The sequence below is a fragment of the Silurus aristotelis genome, assembly GCF_946808225.1.
Source record: "Silurus aristotelis genome assembly, chromosome: 13".
NCBI lineage: Eukaryota > Metazoa > Chordata > Actinopteri > Siluriformes > Siluridae > Silurus > Silurus aristotelis.
In genome coordinates this window covers 23,933,610-23,956,275 of record NC_139586.1, presented here as the reverse complement: position 1 = coordinate 23,956,275, position 22,666 = coordinate 23,933,610, and the positions used below count along the sequence as shown (strand labels likewise).

General features: G+C 38.9%; 1 protein-coding gene across 5 annotated transcripts in view; it reads right to left on the bottom strand.

Annotated features, from left to right (window-relative positions):
• The window catches only part of arhgef18b (rho/rac guanine nucleotide exchange factor (GEF) 18b), a 73,012-nt gene that overhangs the window by 37,392 nt on the left and 12,954 nt on the right, over window positions 1–22,666 (bottom strand). For 2 of the 5 annotated variants that reach the window (XM_083558998.1, XM_083558996.1), the window contains exons 3-10: window positions 22,036–22,460; window positions 19,232–19,349; window positions 18,983–19,109; window positions 17,983–18,034; window positions 15,846–15,890; window positions 15,071–15,139; window positions 13,841–13,952; window positions 12,896–13,115 (exon numbers count right to left, since the gene is read on the bottom strand). In XM_083558998.1, coding sequence (XP_083415124.1) covers window positions 12,896–13,115; window positions 13,841–13,952; window positions 15,071–15,139; window positions 15,846–15,890; window positions 17,983–18,034; window positions 18,983–19,109; window positions 19,232–19,349; window positions 22,036–22,460 — 1,168 coding nt within the window. Of the gene's footprint in view, window positions 1–12,895; window positions 13,116–13,840; window positions 13,953–15,066; window positions 15,140–15,845; window positions 15,891–17,982; window positions 18,035–18,982; window positions 19,110–19,231; window positions 19,350–22,035; window positions 22,461–22,666 lie in introns of those variants that run through there. The other 3 variants (XM_083558999.1, XM_083558997.1, XM_083559000.1) reach the window with 2 other exon arrangements.

Sequence of the window (22,666 nt, the reverse complement as noted above, 5' to 3'; positions counted from 1 at the left end):
CATGTGCTAGAAATGCAGACTTTGGAAGTACAGCCATCAATCATTTTTTTTCTTTCTAAAATGTTAGCTGAACTTCCCTATCAGTGAGTTACAGGTACATATACAGTGTCATTCATATTATATATATATATATATATATATATATATATATATATATATATATATATATATATATATATATATATATATATATATATATATATATATACATACATACATACATACATACATACATACATACATACATACATACATACACACACATATATACACACATACACATACACATATGCATACACACACACACATACATATTATATATATATATATATATATATATATATATATATATATATATATATATATATATATATATATATCTCACACACACACACACACACACACACACACACACACACACACACACACACACACACACACAGTGATAGAAGGGTATCTGCAAGAGTAAAAGGGAAAGTTTATAGATTCACTAATTAACTAATTCTAGGACTGTGGTGAGACCTGCGATGTTGTATGGTTTAGAGACAGTGGCATTGAGCAAAAGACAGGAGGTGGAGCTGGAGGTAGAAGAGCTGAAGATGTTAAGGTTTTTGTTGGGAGTGACGACGATGGACAGGATTAGAAACGAGTTTATTAGAGGGACAGCGCATGTAGGACATTTTGGAGACAAGGTGAGGGAGGCGAGATTGAGATGGTGTGGACATGTGCAGAGGAGGGACATGGGGTATATCAGTAGGAGAATGCTGAGGATGGAGCCGCCAGGAAGAAGGAAAAGAGGAAGACCAAGGAAGAAGTTTATGGATGTGGTGAGGGAAGACACGCAGGTGGTTGGGTTGAAAGAGGCAGATGTAGAGGACAGGGGGGTATGGAGACGGATGATCCGCTGTGGTGACTCCGAAAGAAGAAGACGCGCGCGCACACACACACACACACACACACACACACACACACACACACACACACACACACACACACACACACTCCACTAAATACATGTGAAGTTTTCTTTCTTTTTTTTTTCTACAGATACACTTTCTGGACAAAAGTATTGGGACAGCCTGACGTTTTCATCTACATGCTGTTCATGGCTGTTTTGTTGAAAGCACACAATGGTATAGGATGTCTTTGGATGTGGCACTATTTACTTTTCCTTTCACTTGAACTGGGAGACCCAAACCTTTTCCAGCATGACTACACCCTTTTGCACAAACTTCATGAAGATATACTTTAAATGGGATGGAGTGGAAAATCTTGAGTGGCCTGCTATAGAGCTCCGTGACTGAACGAGCAAAAATCTCTATAAGCACACTCCACAATCTAGCAAAACAACTTAGGGTTAGGTTTTCACAAATGTTTGTCTATATACTGTATAAAGAAGTGGTTAACATCTGGATAAACATCTAGTGGTAAAGTTGAAGCTGCAATAAAGATCATTTTCTTGTAACAGCACGTCCTTAAGTGTTTTATTCCTCTTATTCAGCATCATCTTCCACCAAACATTACATCACTGTCCCACATACATTTGAGATACAGTTAATAATCGTGTGTTACAGCAGCTGTAGATAATCGTTCCTTCACCAACACTGAAAACTCCTTCAATAAAAAATGAAGGTTGTCTGTTAAAGCTTCCGTCGTTTTGCTTTAACTGATGGATTTTTCGAGGCTCTCGATGGCGAATATCGACAGCATCATGAAGGTGACAAAACGATGCCGCAGTTTGCTGTCTGGTCACGTGACCTGAGCTAACGTGAGGTGTGTATTAAAAAACGAAAGCGTTTATATGTCAAATAAAAAGGCCACCACCATTTTGGATGATGGAATGGATTTAATATTCGACTTTTGAAAAATAGACCAAAGTAGGCATTGGTCCAAAATCACAGCATAAATAAGCAAATCAATTCAATCCAAAATGATCGGCCCGCCTCCCAGTTTCACACATGCAGGAACACAGAGTAGATTGTCCCCTCGAGGGGTGTTTATAAATCCTTGTAATCAAATCAAGATGCTTTTTCCAAAAAAAAACTGAATAAAATCTCAACCTTTTAGACATTAAAATGTGGCCACAAGACGCAAAAACTGCTAACAAAAATTACCCCCCAAAAAAAAAAAAAAAAAACATATGCCGTCTTGTGAGGCTTATTTTTTCCCCCCAAATGTGCACCAATAACAGAAAAGAAAACCAGAAAGAAATCTGTGCTGCTTGGGAGAAAAATTGAGGTAAAGCAGCAGAGTCACGGATCTGCCAAATGCAATCAGCACCATGTGACTACTCGGTCCAGCACACAGAGAGGCCAAGAAATGCTGATGTGAGGGGAAAAAGTCTCAGCACTTCATGTCTAAGAGCTCTAAAGCAAAGCCACAAGGGACGAGGTTTGTCGGAGGAGTCGAATATCCACAAAGCGAGATGCAAATCGGTGGAATGTCTAGTTGTTTTTTTTTTTTTATTCGCCTAATACAGAATTTGTGCGGCTTTCCCGCTGCATTTCAGACAGACCCATTCTAACTGTCATTACTCCAATAGAAACTTCCTTAGGGAAGGACGAGTGGTATATGTGTCACATGCTCATTATAAGATTCCTTATAATTCCTTTGACATATGCCAGCTTGTTAGGAGGTTAAAACGCATGGTCCACCATCATACAGCACCCTTGGAGCAGAAAGGGTTAAGGGCCTTTTTCAAGTACCCAACAGTGGCAGCTTGGCAATACTAAGGCTTGAACTCCTGACCTTCTGATCAGTAACCCCAAAGCATTAACCTTTTGACTATCAAAATATGGAGCAATGGTTCAATTTCTTTTGAAACAGGAAGTCGGAGTAGCAGTGTGTTTACATTTACGGCATTTGGGCGACGCCCTTATCCAGAGAGACCTACAATTATCTCATACAAGTGAGCAGTTGCTTGTACCAGAGCCGACCAGTTGCTTGTAACCACCTTCTCATCACTAGTCTAACATCGTAAACACTGAGCCAACATGTCTCTATAAAATGTTTACTATATCAGTTTAAAGCAAACCTGATCAAATGCTAAACAAAATGACAGTATATTAGTGAACTAACTATATACAGAAACCAAAGAAACAGTTGATCCAGAGCCATTTGTACAAACTATGTACGCTTTCCCACCACCATCATATTCACCAATGCTTGTCTAATCCTAGACAAAATGCTGTGTTTGTTTGAAAGTTATTTTATATGAATTTGAGCCAAGCTCATGTACAACCAAAAGATCAGCACTGCGAAACATCTGACAAGTCAAAGTGGTAGATAAAATTACTAAATCATTCTGATGAAACAATGGACACAAAGCACTTCTAGAGAAATAAAACATTACAAATCAGTCTCGAAGTTTATCCCTCATGAGCAAGAACTAAACCTCCTTGAGATGGTATGAAGAAGAAACCTCGAGAGGACCCAGACTCAAAAGGGAACTCATCCTCATCTGGGTGATACCGAATGTCCGTGCATTATAGTCCCATCATTGTTAAGGCTATTAACTGTTTATTTATGAAGACTTGAGTGATCAATTCTTGATCCATTTACAGTAGAAACATATGGTAACAGATGCCGAACAGCCTCACGTCAGCCACATAATCATCAGCACACGAACGCCTGTTCACTGTTACTACAGATAGTCCTCGACTTACGATGGAGATGTGTTACAATTAGAGCTGCAGCTATCGATTATTCTTTATTGAAGAGCAATACCAAATATACAAGAAAATAAGACAGGTCTCCTAAAAGGATCAAATAATTGGTTTCCTTTTTTCCTTTTCTTTGGCCTGAATCTTCTCGCACCAGAGTTTAGTGGGTTGTGCATCAGTAATAATGGTCCGTGGGAAAACACAATGCTCTGTGTGTAAGAGTTAGAGGAATTGTTTCAGCCCTAGTTACAATGACACCATCGTAACTTAAAAATATCGCAAGTCGAGACATGACCTAGCCAACTCAAGAGTTGTAAAAAATTATTAGCATAATGGGGAGATACTGTAATTTGAAACATGCACGACAGGCGGTTCGCAAGTGGAGGACGAAACCAGACGTGCTCTGTTTCAAAAAGGAGAGAGACAAGAGCTAAATTGGGCTTTGACCAAAACCAAAAGCAAAAAAAAAAGATACGCACTCTACCTCCGAGACATCTGAACTGCCAACTGGTAGCAAGAGTAACCGGACTCACAAGGTGGGAGATGCGCACCTACCGGCAGCCTTCCAATGTATAGTGAGAAAACTACAATGCTGCCCGAAAATGTAAATATTTGTACAATTCTGTCGAATAATCGTAACTCAGGGACCACCTGTAGAGAGCCAGGCATTACTCCAGGTGGGCGGGGCATAGACATTCTAGGAAGCATTTTATTGGACAAGCACAAAACTGGTACAGTATGAGTCATAAAAAAAACTGTAATAGGTTTTCACTTTCGGGAAAATTATCAAAATTAAATTGAGGGAAAAACTGTTAGACATGATGTCACCATTACCTAGCTTACTCCAATTTGATGAATGTTTGGGGGAGTAGAAAAATAAAAACAAAAAACGCGATTTTATTTCTACCGGCTTGATTTCTCAGCATCGAATTGCGTCATCAAAACGCGACCACCAATAACTGATCTGATCTGATCTAATAAGAGACCCAGCACTCCATTCACTTTAAATGGTTTTTAAAATCGTTATCATTTCTAAAAAATAGTTGGCTTTGGGAGCAAATAATTTCACAATTTCAGGAAGTTCATGGAATTGAAATATAATTAAATCACATAAACCTTCACCACTGCGAAAACTTAAGAAACTCCAACATAAAGCTAAAGCTAAAGCTATCTACAGACTACATAATAGAAATAAGGAAGGCAAACAGGTGGGACGTGCAATTAAATTAATAAATGAGTCTAATGATATAATGTTGTAAAACAGGTATGAAACAGACACAGGACATGTTTTGTGTTAAACAAATACGGATTAGTAGACAATAAACAAATCAGGCCGTAATGCCTGCCTGGTTATTCAACAATGAATGCGCTGCCCGCCAGCGTGCGCGCACCCGCGTACACACGAACGCGCTTTCACACGAACACGCACCTGTTGCCTCGTCTACACCTGAACAGTCAAAATCCGGCAGTTCCGCTCCCACCCGAGCAGCCGCAGGTCTCCGGAGCACATATCACAGTCACGACCGCTCCGTCTGACAGCCGCCAGGAATCTCTCTCTTTCTTTCTTTCTCTCTCTCTCTCTCTCTCTCTCTCCCTTTCTCTCTCTCTCTCTCTCTCTCTATAGGGCTGCTTTGGGTTTTGCCTCGGTTTTGTTCCAAATCTTTCCACACTCCCTTCTTAGTTCTTCACCATCGAACACTAGCCCTGTGCCCTATCTAGTTCACTATTTATTCATTCCAAAGTCGATTCACCCTCTGTCCTCCCCCGAGCTCCCGAGGCATTGTGGGAGTGAACGCGGCGCATTCCGAGGGTTTAATGAGGCGATCAGTGCGTCTTCTGCTCAGGAATAATAATAACAACAACAATCATCATCATCATCATCATCATCATCATCAACAAACAACAACAAATGTAGACAAACAAACAATTTGTAGACAAACTACATTGTCCCAAAGCACTTTACAAAAATAAAGAGAATATAAAATATGAATTTACAAGTTTTGTCCCTATGAATGTATCCCTATTGAGTTAACCAGTGGTGACTGTGGCAAGAAAAACACCCTGAGATGTGATAAGCAAAAAACCAAAGGGAACCATCCTTATGTGGGTGACACCGAATGTCAATGTATTATAGTTTTACCATTTTCATAATAATATTTTATCTTATTAATACTAATAAGTAGAAGAATTCAATTCAGTTTTATCTGTTTAAAAAGTTAGTCCCTATGTGTCACAGCCTATAAGTTTAGTCCCTATAAATTTATCTCTAGTGAGCCAGTGGTGACACCAGCAATATAAAACTCTGATCATCCGTCTCCATACCCCCTGTACTCTACATCTGCCTCTTTCTCCCCAACTACCTGCATGTCTTCCCTCACCACATCCATAAACCTGCTCCTTGGTCTTCCTCTTTTCCTTCTTCCTGGCGGCTCCATCCTCAGCATTCTCCTACCGATGTACCCCATGTCCCTCCTCTGAACATGTCCAAACCATCTCAATCGCGCCTCCCTCACCTTGTCTCCAAAACGTCCTACATGCGCTGTTCCTCTAATAAACTAATATCTAATCCTGTCCATCGTTGTCACTCCCAACGAAAACCTCAACATCTTCAGCTCTGCTAACTCCAGCTCCGCCTCCTGTCTTTTACTCAATGCCACTGTCTCTAAACCATACAACATCTCAGGTCTCACCACAGACCTAGAATTAGTTAATTAGTGAATCGTAGTGTGGTCTAGTGGTTAGGATGCGGCGCTCTCACCGCTGCGCCCCGGGTCCGATCCCCGGTCAGGGAAACAACCCCAGCCACTCTAAGTGCTGGTCCCAAGCCCGGATAAATGGGAAGGGTTGCGTTAGGAAGGGCATCCAGCGTAAAAACATGTGCCAAATCAAACATGCAGATGATCTGCTGTGGAGACCCATAATGGGAGAAACCGAAAGAAAGTTTTAGTGAATCGTAGTGTGGTTAAGGCTCTGGGTTAGTGATCAGAAGGTCGTCAGGTTTCATCTCAGTGTTGGCACTGTTGCACCCTCTCTCCTCCAAGGGTGCTATATCATGGCTGACCCTGTGCACTGACCTCAACTTGTTAGGATTGCTATGTGAAGAAGGAATTTCACTGTTTTCTAATGAACCTGAAGTAAAAGCTTCTTTTTTTTTCTTTTTTTCCCTTAGGGTTCTATAATAATCATTTTTAAAGCAACATGTATAACAGACAAATGTTAAAAAATGTATTGCATGGTTTCGGTAAAGAAGTGTTTATTTTAAATTATAGAAGGACTCTACATTGGTGTGTGTGTGTGTGTGTGTGTGTGTGTGTGTGTGTGTGTGTGTGTGTGTGTGTGTGTGTGTGTGTGTGTGTCTGTGTGTGGGTGGGTGTGTTGTTTGGTTCTGTCTTATTAACGTATTAACAAAACAGAGAAGAAAAGAATGGTGAAGGAGCGACTGTTCATAGATGCTCTAATGTAATGAGGCCACTAAATTTTTATTTTTATTTTTTTAAGATATTAATAGTTAAATAAAAGCATGATGTCATTATTTGATAAAAAATTTTTTTCAAATGGCCAAATTGAATGTCAAATTGCTGTGCTGTAAAAGGAACAAGGTTTTTGTCATTGCCGTTTGTTAGTTAAAAGTTTTTGTTAAACGTTTTCTTGTATCTGGACGATCGACTATAAACACTGGAGAAGGTTTTTAGACAACCAGCATTAAATATCAATTAAAGAGGAATATATACGATGAAATACAGATGTGTTTTTGTGCTTTTTAATACAAAATTTGGTTTTTTCCCCCTCACTTTTTTCACTCACACTTGAGAAAGTTTTGGCAACCACAGAGACGTGAACTACACAAAGATGACTTGCGTAATCCGCTCAGGCAGCCCAGGAATCTGACTAAAGAAGGTGCTTTGAAAAACCATGAAAAAATGGAGATGCACCTTCGACTGACATGGAATGAACATGCCTTTATTTCCTTAGCCAGCTACATGAAAACCTATAAGCCTGTAATTTGTGAGTGTAGTTTTTTCTATAACTGCTGCATTTCTAAGCTCTATAATGGATGACAGTAAAATTGTTGTTTTCTACCTCCAGCTCAAGCTGTATTGAGCCTGATGTAATATATCAGCTCTATTTGTTCAGCAAGCAAATACTGCTCAAAAGATTATCAATCATATTCCTCCGACACACCTGGTGATGCTTTTGAATGGCCGTTAGTTCCATGGCTTTTGTCAGCCTGTGCTCTGAACATAAACACAAAAGCCTCTCTTTTGAGTCCACAACCCAAGCAACAAATGGACTGCAGCACTCAAATCATTCCCTTTTCCTGATCACACATGAGTATTGGCTCTCACAAACCCAGTTCAAACTTCATAAAGTGATTGGACCTCTGATAAAAAGGTTGTGAGTTCGAATCCCAGGACGACCAAGATTTACATTCACATTTATGCCATTTTATGGCATACAACTGAGCAGTTAAGGGTTAATGACCTTACCCCTAGCTCTTAACTGCTCAGTTGTATACAGTAAATGAGATAATTGAAAGTAGATCTGCATACGGGTGTCTGACCAATGCTGGAAATGAAAATATTTATTACTATCTGGCAGATGAGCAGCATTGGCACCGAGTCATGCATCTTTTCTGGAATCTTCCATCAGCTCATTATTAAACCCTGAGATTAAGCAGAATGGAATTCATTTATTTATTATCTCAAAGTGGCAACATTAAAGATTCATTCTGAGTTTTAGAGCTGAGTTGTGAGATTGTTTGGACATGTGAGGGGTGGACATGGGTTACATCAGTAGAAGAAAACTGAGGATGGAGCTGCCAGGCAGGAGAAAAAGAGGAAGGCCAAGCAGGAGGTTTATGGATGTGGAAAAAGAGAAAAAGAAATGAGCTGTGAGACAATTTGATCATCTTCATAATTAGTGGTCCTAATTGCACCACATTGCACCCAAATGTCCTAACAGTTAACAACGGCATTAGCTAACAGACTATATGGACAGAGTTTGTAGACACCTGATGTGTGCTTTTTGAACATCCCATTTCATGTTTATTTCCCATTTGCTGTTATAATGACCTCTACTCTTATGGGAAGATGTTCCACTAGATGTTGGAGTGTTGCTTGTAAATATTTGTGTTTATTCAGTTACCATGGTGTTAGTAAAGTCAGGTACTGACGTAGGTGAGGTGAGGAGGCCTCGTTGATAAACAAGATTCAAAGAACCAAGTCACTTACATGGCCAGATCTTTTCATCACTAGTCAATACTATACAGGAGAATTTAGTTTTAATCCAAATCTGTTGGCAAGAGTTTTGATGAAGAGTTTGATGAATTAATTCTGTGGTCTGTAGTTAGAATTTTATACAGGTTCCGATTGAATACCGTAATCAAATTCAATAATAATATTCTAAAAAGCATTTCACTGCACCTCATTCTGTGTATAGTTGTGTATTTGATGAATAATATACGGTGTATATATTTAAAGGTGCACTAATCGAAATAAAAAATAGTTTGAAGTAAACAGAGAACTTTACACATGTACAAGAAACAAATACCGTATTTTCCGGACTATAAGCCGCTACTTCCCCACGCTTTGAACTCCGCGGCTTAAACAACGAAGCGGCTAATATATGGATTTGTCCTGGGTTTTTCCCGGTTTCACAAACTTCATGCCAAAAACTGAGCCCCATAACATTAGACCAATGAAATTTCCGAACAGGTTCAGGTGAACCAATGAAATTCTTTATATTAAATCAGATGCGCTCCCACTGAATCGGGCCGCACCACATCATAAATATGGATGATGTTCCTCTGACGTTTGACCTGCCGCTCACTCGGACTGTCTACAGGAAATGCGAATCATTCGTCACTGTGAAAACAACACCGGGCATGAAAACACACTTCACCTGTGTTCTGAGCTGCACGGCATCGGGAGAAAAGCTTCACCGATGGTGATTTTTTAAACGCACGACGATGCCAAAAGAAAAACTCCCGAGAGAAATTGTTGTGAAAGGAAGGAGGAAGACAGTGAACAATGAGTTTCTTGGTAGGCTGCTGTTTAGATACAAGCCGTGTAACAGACACTGTCTTTTATTAAAGCCTGTGTAAAGTTCATTAGTTTCAGTGTAGACACCTGTGGCTTATAGACAGGTGCGGCTTATTTATGTTGTTAGGGGTCTAAGCACTGAAAGTGCAGAAGTCTATAGAAGCCCAGAGAACCACATACACACCTTTCATGGAATTTGATACAACGATTCAGCATGCTTCGAAAGGTTCTTGCACTGGTTTCTGCCAGTACCATCAGTAACAAATCATCGGTATTGAACTACCCACCTTGGAGAACATTTAAAAAAAACGCTGTTTCCAAAGGGCGAGGGGCATCATCAAAGATCTCTTTCACCCTAACCAGGGACTGTTTACACTTCTCCCATCGGGCAGACGCTACCGTTGTCTCAGAGCCAGAACAAATAAACTGAAAAATAGGTTCTTTCCCGTGGCTGTTTCTGCACTGAACAGCTGATATGGTGTTAACAACCACCAATGCATTGTCACTTTTCTTTTGTATTTTGCACCACTTTAAACTCATGCATCCTTGCACCACCCAAAAACTCATTACACTTCTGTATGTCCATCCATATCTATTCTGTTTATTCTGTATATATATATATATATATATATATATATATATATATATATATATATATATATATATATATATATATATATATAATCTAATCTAATCTAAACTAATCTATTCTATTTGGTAATCTAATCTAATGGACCAATAATAGGCCAATAATAAGGAGGTGGTAGCTCAGTGTCTAAGGCACTGGATTTCTGATCAGAAGATTAGTGGTTCAAGCTGTGGTATTGGCAAGCTGCCACTCTTGGGCTCTTGAGCAAGGCCCTCAACCCTCTGTGCTCCGGGGGTGCTTTATCATGGCTGACCCTGCGCTCTGACTTCAGCTTTCTACTGTAACATCGCTGGGATTTGCGAAGAAAGAATTTTACTGTGCTGTAAAGTACGTGACACCACATTTCAGCTCAGAACTCTAAAATCATTAACTGTCATGTATTATATATTCCCAATGAAATGCAGCTTTCTACAAATGGTCATTATCCTAAACTACAAAAAGAAATATTTTTTTTAACTACAGCTTTTTAATATTGATTAATAACAACACATTACATACATGCACACATCCCATTAGGACAACCAAATACATTTTCCACATCCTTATAGCACATTGTGCCTGGACCCCTCAATTACTGCTCACAGCTATATTTCTTACTTATCCCTTTAGAAAAATAACCAGCAACCTATTGAACTTTGCAGTAACACAAATGCGTTTTTTGGACTTAAGGCTTCTGGTGTTCTTCTGAGGTGGATTAATTTATGCATCAACAAATGCTTGTGTGTGTCATTGCACCAAGCAAAGCTATTGCATGCAATGTGAAGCCACATAATATCTATTCATCGGTTTTGCTGATCAGTTAGCACTGACAGTTGATTGATATTCGGCTATCGGCAAAAATTACATTATATTAAACAAATAGTTTTTCCGGGTTGCATTATACAGTGAGAGAGCAGACTCTAGAGGTGACTCACTGATGCCATGTACTGTTTATTCAAAGTGTCTCTTTTATTCTTTTTCACTGTAACTGTTTTTCTTTATTTCGAGTGTTATTTTTTGTTTCAGTTTAAATGCATGTCTTTTATTTACCTCTATATTTATTAATTAAGTGAATATATTCATATCTTTTTCAATTCGTTTTTTATTTTTGTAATACAGTTCCGTACTATTTTACAAGAAGTGTTTTTTTGTTTTTTTATCCGTTTGATTAATTGGTTATTGGTAAAAATCCTCTAATGATAACCATTCATAAATCTTTTTCCAGTGCTTTCAGATTTTAATATGCACACAACCAGAGGTGTGCCAAAAATATCCCTGTCAGACAACATCGTCTTAACTTTCATTCCCCTTCTCTCCAGCATGTACCTCCACCTCTCCAGGCTCTTCTAAACCTGCTCCTTGCTCTCACCACAAATCACAATATTGAAGTGAATTAAATATTTATTTCACTTCAACTATGAGACCCAAACCTGTTCCAGCATGACAATGCCCCTGTGCACAAAGCCAGCTCGAGGTTATATGTGTTGAAGTGGAAGATCTTGGGTGGCCTGCTATACAGCTCTGACCTCAAGCCTGACTGCTCCAAAAGCCTCCATATGCTACATCAGTACCTTCAGCTGTTTGTTCATGTGCTGTTTTTTTTATGTGAGACGGAACGCTGCACGGAAAACGCTATATTAAATTAATTATTTATAGTTGATTAGTTACATAATTATATTTATTAATGAACATATTTATATTTATATCTTTTAGCACATTTTCATGAGTCAGTGCTGTATTATTTTTGTAATAAAGTTCAGTACTATTTTACATAGTGTTATGTTTGTCTGCTTTTTATCCAGTATCAATTTTAATCGGTTGATTAATAGGTTATCAGCAAGTACAATCCAACCTAGCAACCGGTATCTGGTATTGGTCGACCTCTAGTTATTAATATAGCCTAATTATTTGTTAGATTCACTCACCAACCATATAAGTAAGTAAATGTTTTGATTTCAATAGCAATGAATATTTAAAAAATTCCATTACTACATTAATAATGCTCTTTTAATAAACTTTATATCTTGTGAAAAGTAATGCTCATTTATCTGTATGCTGCATAACAAAATAATAAACGAATCTAGCATCAGGAGGCATATAAATACATTTAAATTCTTAATAAAATCTCCACAGAAATACCAGCCCATTAAAGGAAGGAAAAAGTATGTGGCCCTCACAGAAAAAAGAGGGCACTTTTTATAATGTATTTTTTTATATATAAAATCACATTATAGAAATATTCGTATTAATAATGTGGCAGCTCATTTTAATTGGCTAAATCATTTCTAATCCTCATCTTACAAAGTATTAGAGGTTAAGCCCAAGGGATTTTATTTCACACACTGGGACAGTTGCATTGTGCAGAATCGACATGCAAACCCACGGCCACACGTGAAAAGTAAACAGGCTGCTTTGGGTGACAGTAGCTGTGGTTAATGCTTTGTATTAGGTTTGTTAGGGTGCATGCAAGAGTCGTGTGACCATGCAGATGTATGCCATGTGTGTGTGTGTGTGTGTGTATGTGTGTGTGTGTGCATGTGTGTGTTGGCTGTGTTTTTACTCACTGACACACTCCAGGCCATGCTTCCTCTGCAGGGTTTTGCTGCACAGTGAACATGTGGCTCGGCTCGAAAAAAAGCCACGCACAAGCTGGTGCCCATTACAGCTGCTGCTAACCACACAAGTGCTCTCCTTCAGCTCTCTTTCCCTCTCTTTCTCCTTCTCTTTCTCCTTTTCCCTCTCTCTGTCTCTCTCTTTCTGCTGCTCTTTCTCACGGGTCTTACCCTGAAACAGAAACACGACAGAAAAGAACATACTCGAATCTCAATGCTCTGGATGTGAGACATATAAATGTGTATTGGTAACATTATTACATGTGTAGTGGTAATATAATTTACTTATTATCCACCCATATATCCACCCATCCATCCATTCTACTACTCCATTATTATTTCAAATCATTATTCATCCCCTGTTCCATTTAGTCATTAATCCATCAGATCATCCATCCATCCGTCATCCGTCATCCGTCATCCATCCGTCATCCGTCATCCATCCATCCATCCATCCATCCATCCATCCATCCATCCATCCATCGATCACTTCATCTTTGTCATTAATCCAATAATCTATTTTGTCAATTTCATCATCCCTCCTTTCATCAAATCATCATTTGAGGGTTGGTTTGTTTATTTTGCTATATTGCCTGTGTCTATGGACCATGTGTGTCCTTAATAAAATGAAATATCATCCATCCATCCATCCATCCATCCATCCATTCATCCATCCATACATCGGTCCATACATCCATACATTCTTCCATCCATCAAATTAAGATGAGCAATCAGTAAATAAAAAAAAGACTTCCAGTATTTACTTTTAAATTCACATGGGGAAAAAACAGGAAGTTACAGTACACATTGCAGCGATGTTTCCTGTAAGCCATTGCATGGTGGCAAAGGGGAAGTGTGTTATCCTGCAGAGTAACCATTCATCATGAGTGTCCTCACCTTATCTTTGTTGAAGGATCCAGTCATTCGGTTCCTCAGCGAGCTCAGGGTGCGCTTGACCTTTGTGCCCTTCTCTGCCCTCTCCACTTTCTCCTCCTCCCCCTCCTCATTCCTAAAGTTACCAGAAAACAGGGTAGATTTTAAAGGACGTGATGGGAAGTTTGAAAAACTCCAATATATAGTGTACAATTTTAATGACAGAAAACAATGGCCTCCAAATAAACGATAAACGGTCTGAAAATATGCCTGGCATTTATTAATTTCTTAAAATATCAGCATTTTAAAGACATGATTCTCCTCCTTTAATGGGACCTATAAGACCACACTTTTTAAAGCACAAAAGCCACTCCTTTTCTGTGATTGTAGAACAGAGACCATGCCCCATTCTGTGTGATTTAAGAAAAAAGGCAATGCCCCCTTTCCACTGTGATTAAAGTTTAGAGACCACTCCTCCTTCTCTGTGATTTAAGAATACAGGTTGTGCCCCCTTCTGTGTGACTGAAGCTTAGAGACAAACCTCCTTCTAAGTAACTTAAAACAGAGGCCACGCCCCTTCTCTGTGATCAAAGAACAAAGGCTATGCCCCTTTTCTTTAATTTAAGAACCAAGCTCATGCCCCTTTTCACTGTAACTGAAGACTTAAGAGACCACATCTCCTCTGGTAGTTAAGAACAGAAGCCACACCCCCTTTACTTTAACTGAAGAACAGAAGCCATGCCCCCTGTATGATTACAAAACAAAGCCCATGCCTCCATTTACTTTGACTGAAGCTTAGAGACCTCGCCTCCTTCTCTTACTTAAAAACAGATGCCATACCCCCTTCTCTGTAACTGAAGAACAATGACCACACCCCATTCTATGTGGGGTGAAGAAGAGAAGCCATGCCCCCTATTTTGGAACTAAAAAACAGAGCCCTCTGACTGAAGCAAAGACCATGCCTCCTTAACCGTGATCGAATAACACAAGCCATGCCCCCTTCACTTTTTTTTAAACCTACTGCCCCCTTTATTGTGACTCTAAATCAGAAATGAATTTTATGTTTAAGTTACAGTGAAGGAGGCGTGGTCTCTGTGCTTTAGCCACAGCAAAAGGGGTATGGTCTAAGTGCTTAAAAAATAGTAAAGGAGGCGTGGCCTGTGCTAGTGTTATTAAAGCACAGAGACCACATCTCCTTTCTGCTTTTAATTTTTTTTTAACAGCATGAAGAGAATAAAACCTGAATGGACTTACTCGATTGAGAGAAATTCATACCAGGTGACATTTTCTTTTCGGTCAGCAATTGAAGTTCTGCGATTGGCCCTATGAACAACACACACATACATATACACCTTTACTGTTTCACACAAGCGAAAGTGCAAACCACAAAGACATCAAGGCCAGGAAGTGATGTCAGATTCACTCAAAGTGCACATGCTGAATTAAAATATATATTTCTGGCTCGAAACCGTGATGAAAAGAAAGAGCGGTGTGATAAAGTGAAGCGTCACGTGTTTATCTTAGAAACGAGGAAAGGAACAATTCATCCAAAACTGAGATGCACAGAATGTTCTGAGGCACGTTTTGGTGAATAACATGCTTTGAGCTTTGTGGAGAGGTTCTTACTGTGCTTTCTGGGTGATATTATCTATAAACATGGACACAGAGATAAAGATATTTGTAGAACAAAACCTTGTGTGCAGCACGCTTTGGTGACCGACTCAGACAGGCGACGGAAACAATACGATTTGATTTGAAATGAGGTGAGGAAGTGATGCACCATGCAAAACTGGAACCTTCTGTTCATTGTTAGCAGTGTTGTAGCTCCAGCCACTATGTCTGTGCTAGTGCACATTTTTACTTTTGGTTGTGAAAGTTTCCTTTAATGCTAACCAGGCTCGTTGGATAGTGGCCACTGGGCTTTGCATGCTGCCTAGTGGCTGTCAGTCACGTGTATGTGTGCGTGTGTGTGTGTGTGTGTGTGTGTGTGTACCAGATATAGCAGCCTCCTGTCACTCTGTTTACTTACCAATGATACAGCTTAAGCTCATGAAGAACTTTTTGTACCATCAGCCTAAGACAAAAAAATACACAGGGACTGAACGTGTGTGTGTTTGTGTGTGCGTGTAGTAAGAGGAGGAGTAGGAGAAGAAACAAGATGGATAACTGCTGTTGTTGTGAAACCAAATATTCAACCTCAGTGTGTTTTGTCTCTTTTTATCTCACTGTGTGTGACTTCCTGTCTGCTGTATCACATTCATAACATGTACATGAAAGGCAATTTATGGTTTGGACATGTGCAGAGGAGGGACATGGGGTATATCGGTAGGAGAATGCTGAGGATGGAGACACCAGGACAGAGGAAAAGAGGAAGACCAAGGAGGAGGTTTATGTGGTGAGGGAAGACATGCAGGTAGTTGATTTGAAAGACGCAGATGTAGAGGAAAGGGGGGGTATGGAGACGGATGATCAGCTGTGGCAACCCCTAATGGGAGAAGCTGAAAGAAGAAGAAGAAGACATGACAGAAAGGCAATTTCTTTTTAAAAAGAATTACTTTTGTGCAACTTGTACAACGAATTAAAATGATCAGAAAGCGAATGCCCCTTTTAGATCGTATAGACACTAGGGATGGTAAGATTAACTCGACTCGCATCAGTGCATCGGCATCAAAGTTAGTGATGTGATGCATCGATTTTAAAAAGTGTGCATTGGATACAAGTTGGCATTTGCATCATGATGCAAAACGTCTTTTAACATATTTGCATTAGTAAAAAAACTATTTATGTTTAATAACATTATTAATAGATGTGCTATACTTTTATTAATTAAAAAATGACCAATATTTGATATGTAGGTTGATTTCTCCTCAATAAACTGTTTCTCGAGTATGTTTTCTCGACGCCATGCTGCTTCGTGAATATGACGTATCACAACACTACCGAGACCGGGGCGTGTCCTATGAGTCACATAGAATACAGATTAACATGGCAGAGGTAGATCTGCATCTGCCTGGAGACAGAACAGGAAAAGAATTCATGGAATTATTTTAATATTTTCCGCCCTTACATTTATATTATTCATCCAACTGAGCAGCTATTGGGTTAAGGGACTTCCCCAGGGGATTTGAACTCACGATCTTCAGATCCAAAGTAAAATGCCTTAACCACTAACCTACCACCTTCCCCAGTTCTCTACCGATGGGCTGTTTGCGAAAAGGCCACGTGTCAGAAGTCAGAAAACACTTAAGTATTGATGATTTGCTGTCTGAAGCAAAGAAATAAAAGTGAACTATCTGTACCTTATTGAAATGCATTGCATCATATTTTTTGAATTGCATCATGTTAAGTCGATTCAAAATCAGGTCGAACGGTGTCGTAATGGGGAGAATCATATCGCATTGCATCAGTAGCTGCTTCATATGTATTTTTAATGTATCGTACCGTTGGCTATGCATCGCATCGGTCTCAGTTAAGGAGATGCACATCGCTAATAAACACATTACATGATGACACATGATTGCTGCACCTGAATCACATTTTCTTCTAATTAACAGACACGTATTCGTCTCACAGTTGTTGTCAGTTCAAATTATTGTACTTCATATTTAGGTTATGTTTATTTTTTTATGTCTCACATTATGCAGTATTTTTTGTCTATGTCTATGCAGCTTTTATAGTAATGAATACACCCTGAAGGTGCGAATGGTGTATGCTTGGTGGTACTACCTCAGCAACAAATGTGCATGGGAGAAAAAACTACACAAGTGGGAGGAAAATTTAAAGTGTGAAAGATGTAAATGAGCAAAAATGACAAAAAAACAAAACAAAGATGAGAATGATTGGAGTATTGATTTGTTGTTCAGGTGTGTGTGTGTTACACGCTGCATGTTGGAGTTCATATAAACTACATACAAAATACCAGAGTTTAATAAAAGATGACCACAATCAGAGATCAGAATCGTGATTATTAAGCAGACGATACACAAGGATCTGATTCAGTAAAAGTAGAAATGTAATAAAGATAAGAGATTAAAACATGAATATGGTTAACACAAAAATCAGTAGACAAGGTTTTATCCTTATGATTGTGCACATGGACATTCATTTGACTTACTGAACTAAATAAAGCTGGATTGTGTAATGGAATTTGAAAGGGTTGAACTTACATGTGAGATTGGCCTTCTGCAGAGCGCAAATTCTCATCCGAGTCATGTTCCTCTGAAACAGACAAAAACAACATTGCTTATGAGGACAAACTAATCTTGAAATAAACATTTCTTCATTTAATAAACCCTTTTATACAAAAGTTTGTGGACACCTGACCAAAAGATTAGAATGTGATTTTTGAGCATCCCATTGCGCAATTGGTCCCCATTTACTGTTATAATAACCTTCACTCTTCTGGGAAGAAGAAAAAAATTTTAACTGCTCTAATACAAGAAACACGTTTGTATGGTCCTGTCAAGCAAAGTATATTTTTTATGCATGTATAACTTGGTATAGCTAACATTTAATACACAGCAAGCTCACATGCCCAGCTGTGACAACTTGATAGTGCTGGGACTTGAACTTATGACCTTTGAATAAGTAGTTCAACCTCTTATTCAATGACTTTCCACTTCCTGAAACAAGATTATTTTTTGTATCCACACATATTACATAATCGCATCTACATGTAGATTTACATTAATGCCATTTGGCAGACACCCTTATCAAGAGTGACTAACAACTGAGCAGGGGAGGGTTAAGGGCCCAGCAGTGGCATCTTTGTGTCGGTTGGATTTGAACTTGTGACTTCCCGATCCAAGAAGTTCAATGCCTTAACCACTGAGCTTCCACCTCCCTGACATCTATACACAGTCATTTCCTCATCTTTTTTCTCACTCATTTTTCTAAGATTGTCATATTGCTGAGTAACTGTAAAGTGTAAACTCCTCTGATCTGAACGTCAAAACCTAGACTCCTTTAATCAGTGTTACATCTATATGTCCCTATAGAAAGCATCACCCCAGCAATGATATCACACCTTTTTAATATATGTTTATGTGTTCCTTTACTTATGCATTGATTTAAATCTGTGATTTGCAGCTACACAAACGTTCAAGCTTTGGGTTGTAGTGTGATTAGAGATCAGGTTGTTGTGTGAGTGTGTGATCGGCTCCTAACCTCCAGAAACTCGGGCTGCCTCTTTAGAAGTTTCCAGAATGCGTGAGACCCTCTCAGCTCGAAACTTCTCATCTGACGACACAATCTCAGATCGAGAATACACCATCCTCCCCGGGGTGGACGGTTGCTTAAGAGTGAAAGTAGATAGTGATTCATAATGTGTGTGTGTGTGTGTGTGTGTGTGTGTGTGTGTGTGTGTGTGTGTGTGTGTGTGTGTGTATGTAACGAGGAGTAAAAATTGTATATTACCAGGGTTTTGGTGTTCTCTGTTTCTCCAGATGTAGTGAAATCCTCCACCGAGCTCTGAGACCGGCTCTGATCATCATGCTCCCCATCACTGTCTATACTTCTGGTGTCCAAACTAAACCTACACACGCATTGTTTATACACACACACATACCAGGCAAAAGGTTAAAGGTGACTCACTAAAAAAAACACCTTGACTTAATTAGTTATTTTCTATATGCAAATTATGCTGTCAGGTTGAAACCACTCCTTTTTGAAACTTGTTCATATAAATATAATTTCTTTTACGAGAAAAGTCATGGCACCCTTGTGCATTTTTCTGAGGCACTGCATTACTGGAAGAGGTAGCACATAGCACACCTTGAGGAAGTGCTCAATCACTGTTTAGTTCAGCTGCTATTTTCAGCTTCCCTGTGGTCTTTTGTGAAGATTTTAAATGTGGATAAATCATCTGTTGTGATGTAACAATTTATTGGATCTTTTTAAGGAACAGCAAGCTTTTAAAGTATATACACAAATCTGCACATAACTTTTTAAACACTGTTAGATTGTGATTGCCATTCAAATCTGGCATGTATCAGGTTAATAAATTTAGCAACACATTTCCTAAACCAAAATACACACATATAGATGTGAAGGTACACTTTACCTTCATATCTAGTCATATGAATACATATCTAGTCATAAAAATACACTACATTGACAAAACTATTAGGAAACCTGACCTTACATATTTTGGAGGCACGTGATTGCATTGTATGTCTTTGGATGTCGTTGATTAAAATATTTTTCCTTCACTTGAACTAAGAGCCCCAAACCTTTTCGAGCATGACAATGCACAAAGCCTGCTCCATGAAGATATGCTTTATTTGATTTGGAGTGAAAGATCTTAAGTAGCCTGCAATAGAGCTCTGACCTCAACCCTATTGGGATGAATGTGAACACTACACCCCAGGCCTCTGCACCTACATCATTACCTGACTTTACTAACACCCTTGGGGCTGAATGAGCAAAAATCTCCACAAGTACACTCCAAAATATGGTGGCACATCTTCCCAGAAAAGAGTTATTATAAGAGCAAACGGGGACTAAATGTAAAATGGGATGCTCAAAAAACACGTTCATTATATGGTCAGGCGCCAAAAATGTTTGTCCATATAGTATTTTAGTATTTTTTGGAGCCATTTATCTCGTGCTTGAAAAATCCTGTTCATGTCAGCCATTGCAGGATATGCAAATTTCTAGAATATTCCACAAACCATAAAAGTTTTTATCATTTACATTTCCTGAAGATCACAAGAAAAAAAAAAAATTTTCTGCAGTCTTGTCTTCTATATCACCTATATTATTTTTATTAACACAAAAAAAAACAACACAATTTGTTTTGAGTTATGTAATAAAGTAGTACTTCGTTTTTACATAATCATTTACCACATTTTATTTTCTTCACCCAAACCCTGTAACTCTACACTGGAGGTATATGATGAGATGGAACTTCAATCATGGGTTGTGTTGGTGCTTATAGTGTGTGCACATGCTTGTCTCGGGTTGTGGTGTACAGAAATCCCCTCCTTTACCATGTTTCGAATCTCGTGCCCCGGTTTATTGCGGAATTGCATTTGCCACATAACTAATTTGTTTGGCTGATTTTCCCGGTCTCTCGCGGATAGCACCATAGACCAAAAAACTTATAGGGAACTGTTTTTATGCAGTTTTATGTTGAAATAATGAAATGTAATAATAAAAATATGTTTATTAATTATAAAATTAATAAAAATGTTTATACAGTACAGTACTGTATCCATAAAATAGCATCTTTCGAGTGTTGTTCGTTTATCTCGGGTGGTTTTGGAACGTAACCACTGTTACAAACAGGGATTACTGTATTTTGTAATTTTGCAGTGGTGTGTGTTGGGTGTGTCATTAAGGCTATTGCTGATTTGCTGGTTCCTCTTTTTTCTCACCAGCAGTGTGGAACTTCACACATACGAGTGAACATGCAAAACTTCTCTTCTTCTATTAACTTAAACGCACCGTTTTATCACGAACTTTCAATTGCTCATGCTCCTGTTATGGACCAAATCGTATTTCTACACAGAATTTGTATAGTGAACAGTATAGAATGACTTATGAATACATTCATAGCATGTTGTAATGCATTAATAAAGAATCATAGACATTGTTTAACTTATTTATTAATATATTTAGAATTTTCAGCCATGAAAATGAGGGAATGTTTATAAGAATCTTTCATCTCCTTCTGGCTGCTAATAAGTGCCATTGGTGATTTTAATAAGATGCACTAGTATACTATTATGTTAACATACTATTATATTCGTTTTTTTTTAAATATGCTTTAAAATGTTTAAGAGGAGCTTGTTTTTTTTTTTTTCTTTTCCCAAACTCCTCTTCTTATTCGAGATAAAGAAGAAGCTTTTGGAAAAAAGTAAATGCTTGATTTAAATGTATTTTATTATTATTTTCGTATTATTTTACAGCTCACGATTAAACCAAATGTCTTGCATCCAAAATCATTACACCACTATGCACTCCTTCCTGTGGGCTCACCACCTGCAGGAGGGACCGTAAGGGACCGGTGCTGAGAGGATTGGGCAGCAGTCAAAGGCGGGGGCCTTGACAGCCCGATCCCTGGACACGGAGAAGTGTCTGGGGAATCTGCTTAGACTGCTGCCCCCGCGACCCGAATTATGGATAGGCGGGAGAAGATGAAATGAACTATGCACTCCATAGTTCACTTAGCACTCAAAGCACTATTTGTTTATGACATTTTCTTTTATCAGTCTCACCTTCTCCCCAGGTCAAGCGGATTCAGTGGGACATCCGAGCTGTGTCTCCGCGAGGTCGACATAGACCTGACCAGGATGGGAAAATTTTCCCTGTCCAAATCATCCACACTCATTTTGTCCAAACCCTCTGTCGAGTCTACCTGATCTTCCGGATCAGAAAGTAGGTTCATCTTCCTGTGGGACACGGAGAGATCTACGTACGATTCGCAGTGCAGTGTGGACGTTGGGCAGAACAGTAGTCCAGGACGGAGCTGTGTTTGGACCTGTGGGTCAGTAAACACACATGGGGTGCTCTCAGAAGGGTTACACTCCCCACCAGGGTTGGCCTGCAGGTCTTTAAAGTACTCTGAGTCTCTCAGAGAAAAACTCAGGTCCAAAAAGTCGTCTGTCTCGCACTCGAAGTCGCTTTCAGCTAAACAGGAATTCTGAGAGAGTGAAGGAAATACAGCACCGTTTTATTTTGGGTTATTCAGATAAAAACATGACTGACATGAAAACCTATTGCATTTATTTCAGCAAAGCTCATACTATTTAAAAGAATGCTTACATTTCATGTTATTAGATTCTGCAAAACTCAAATATAAAAAAAAAAAAAAAAACTGAAGTTGAGTATTTTCCTGAAACATCCTGA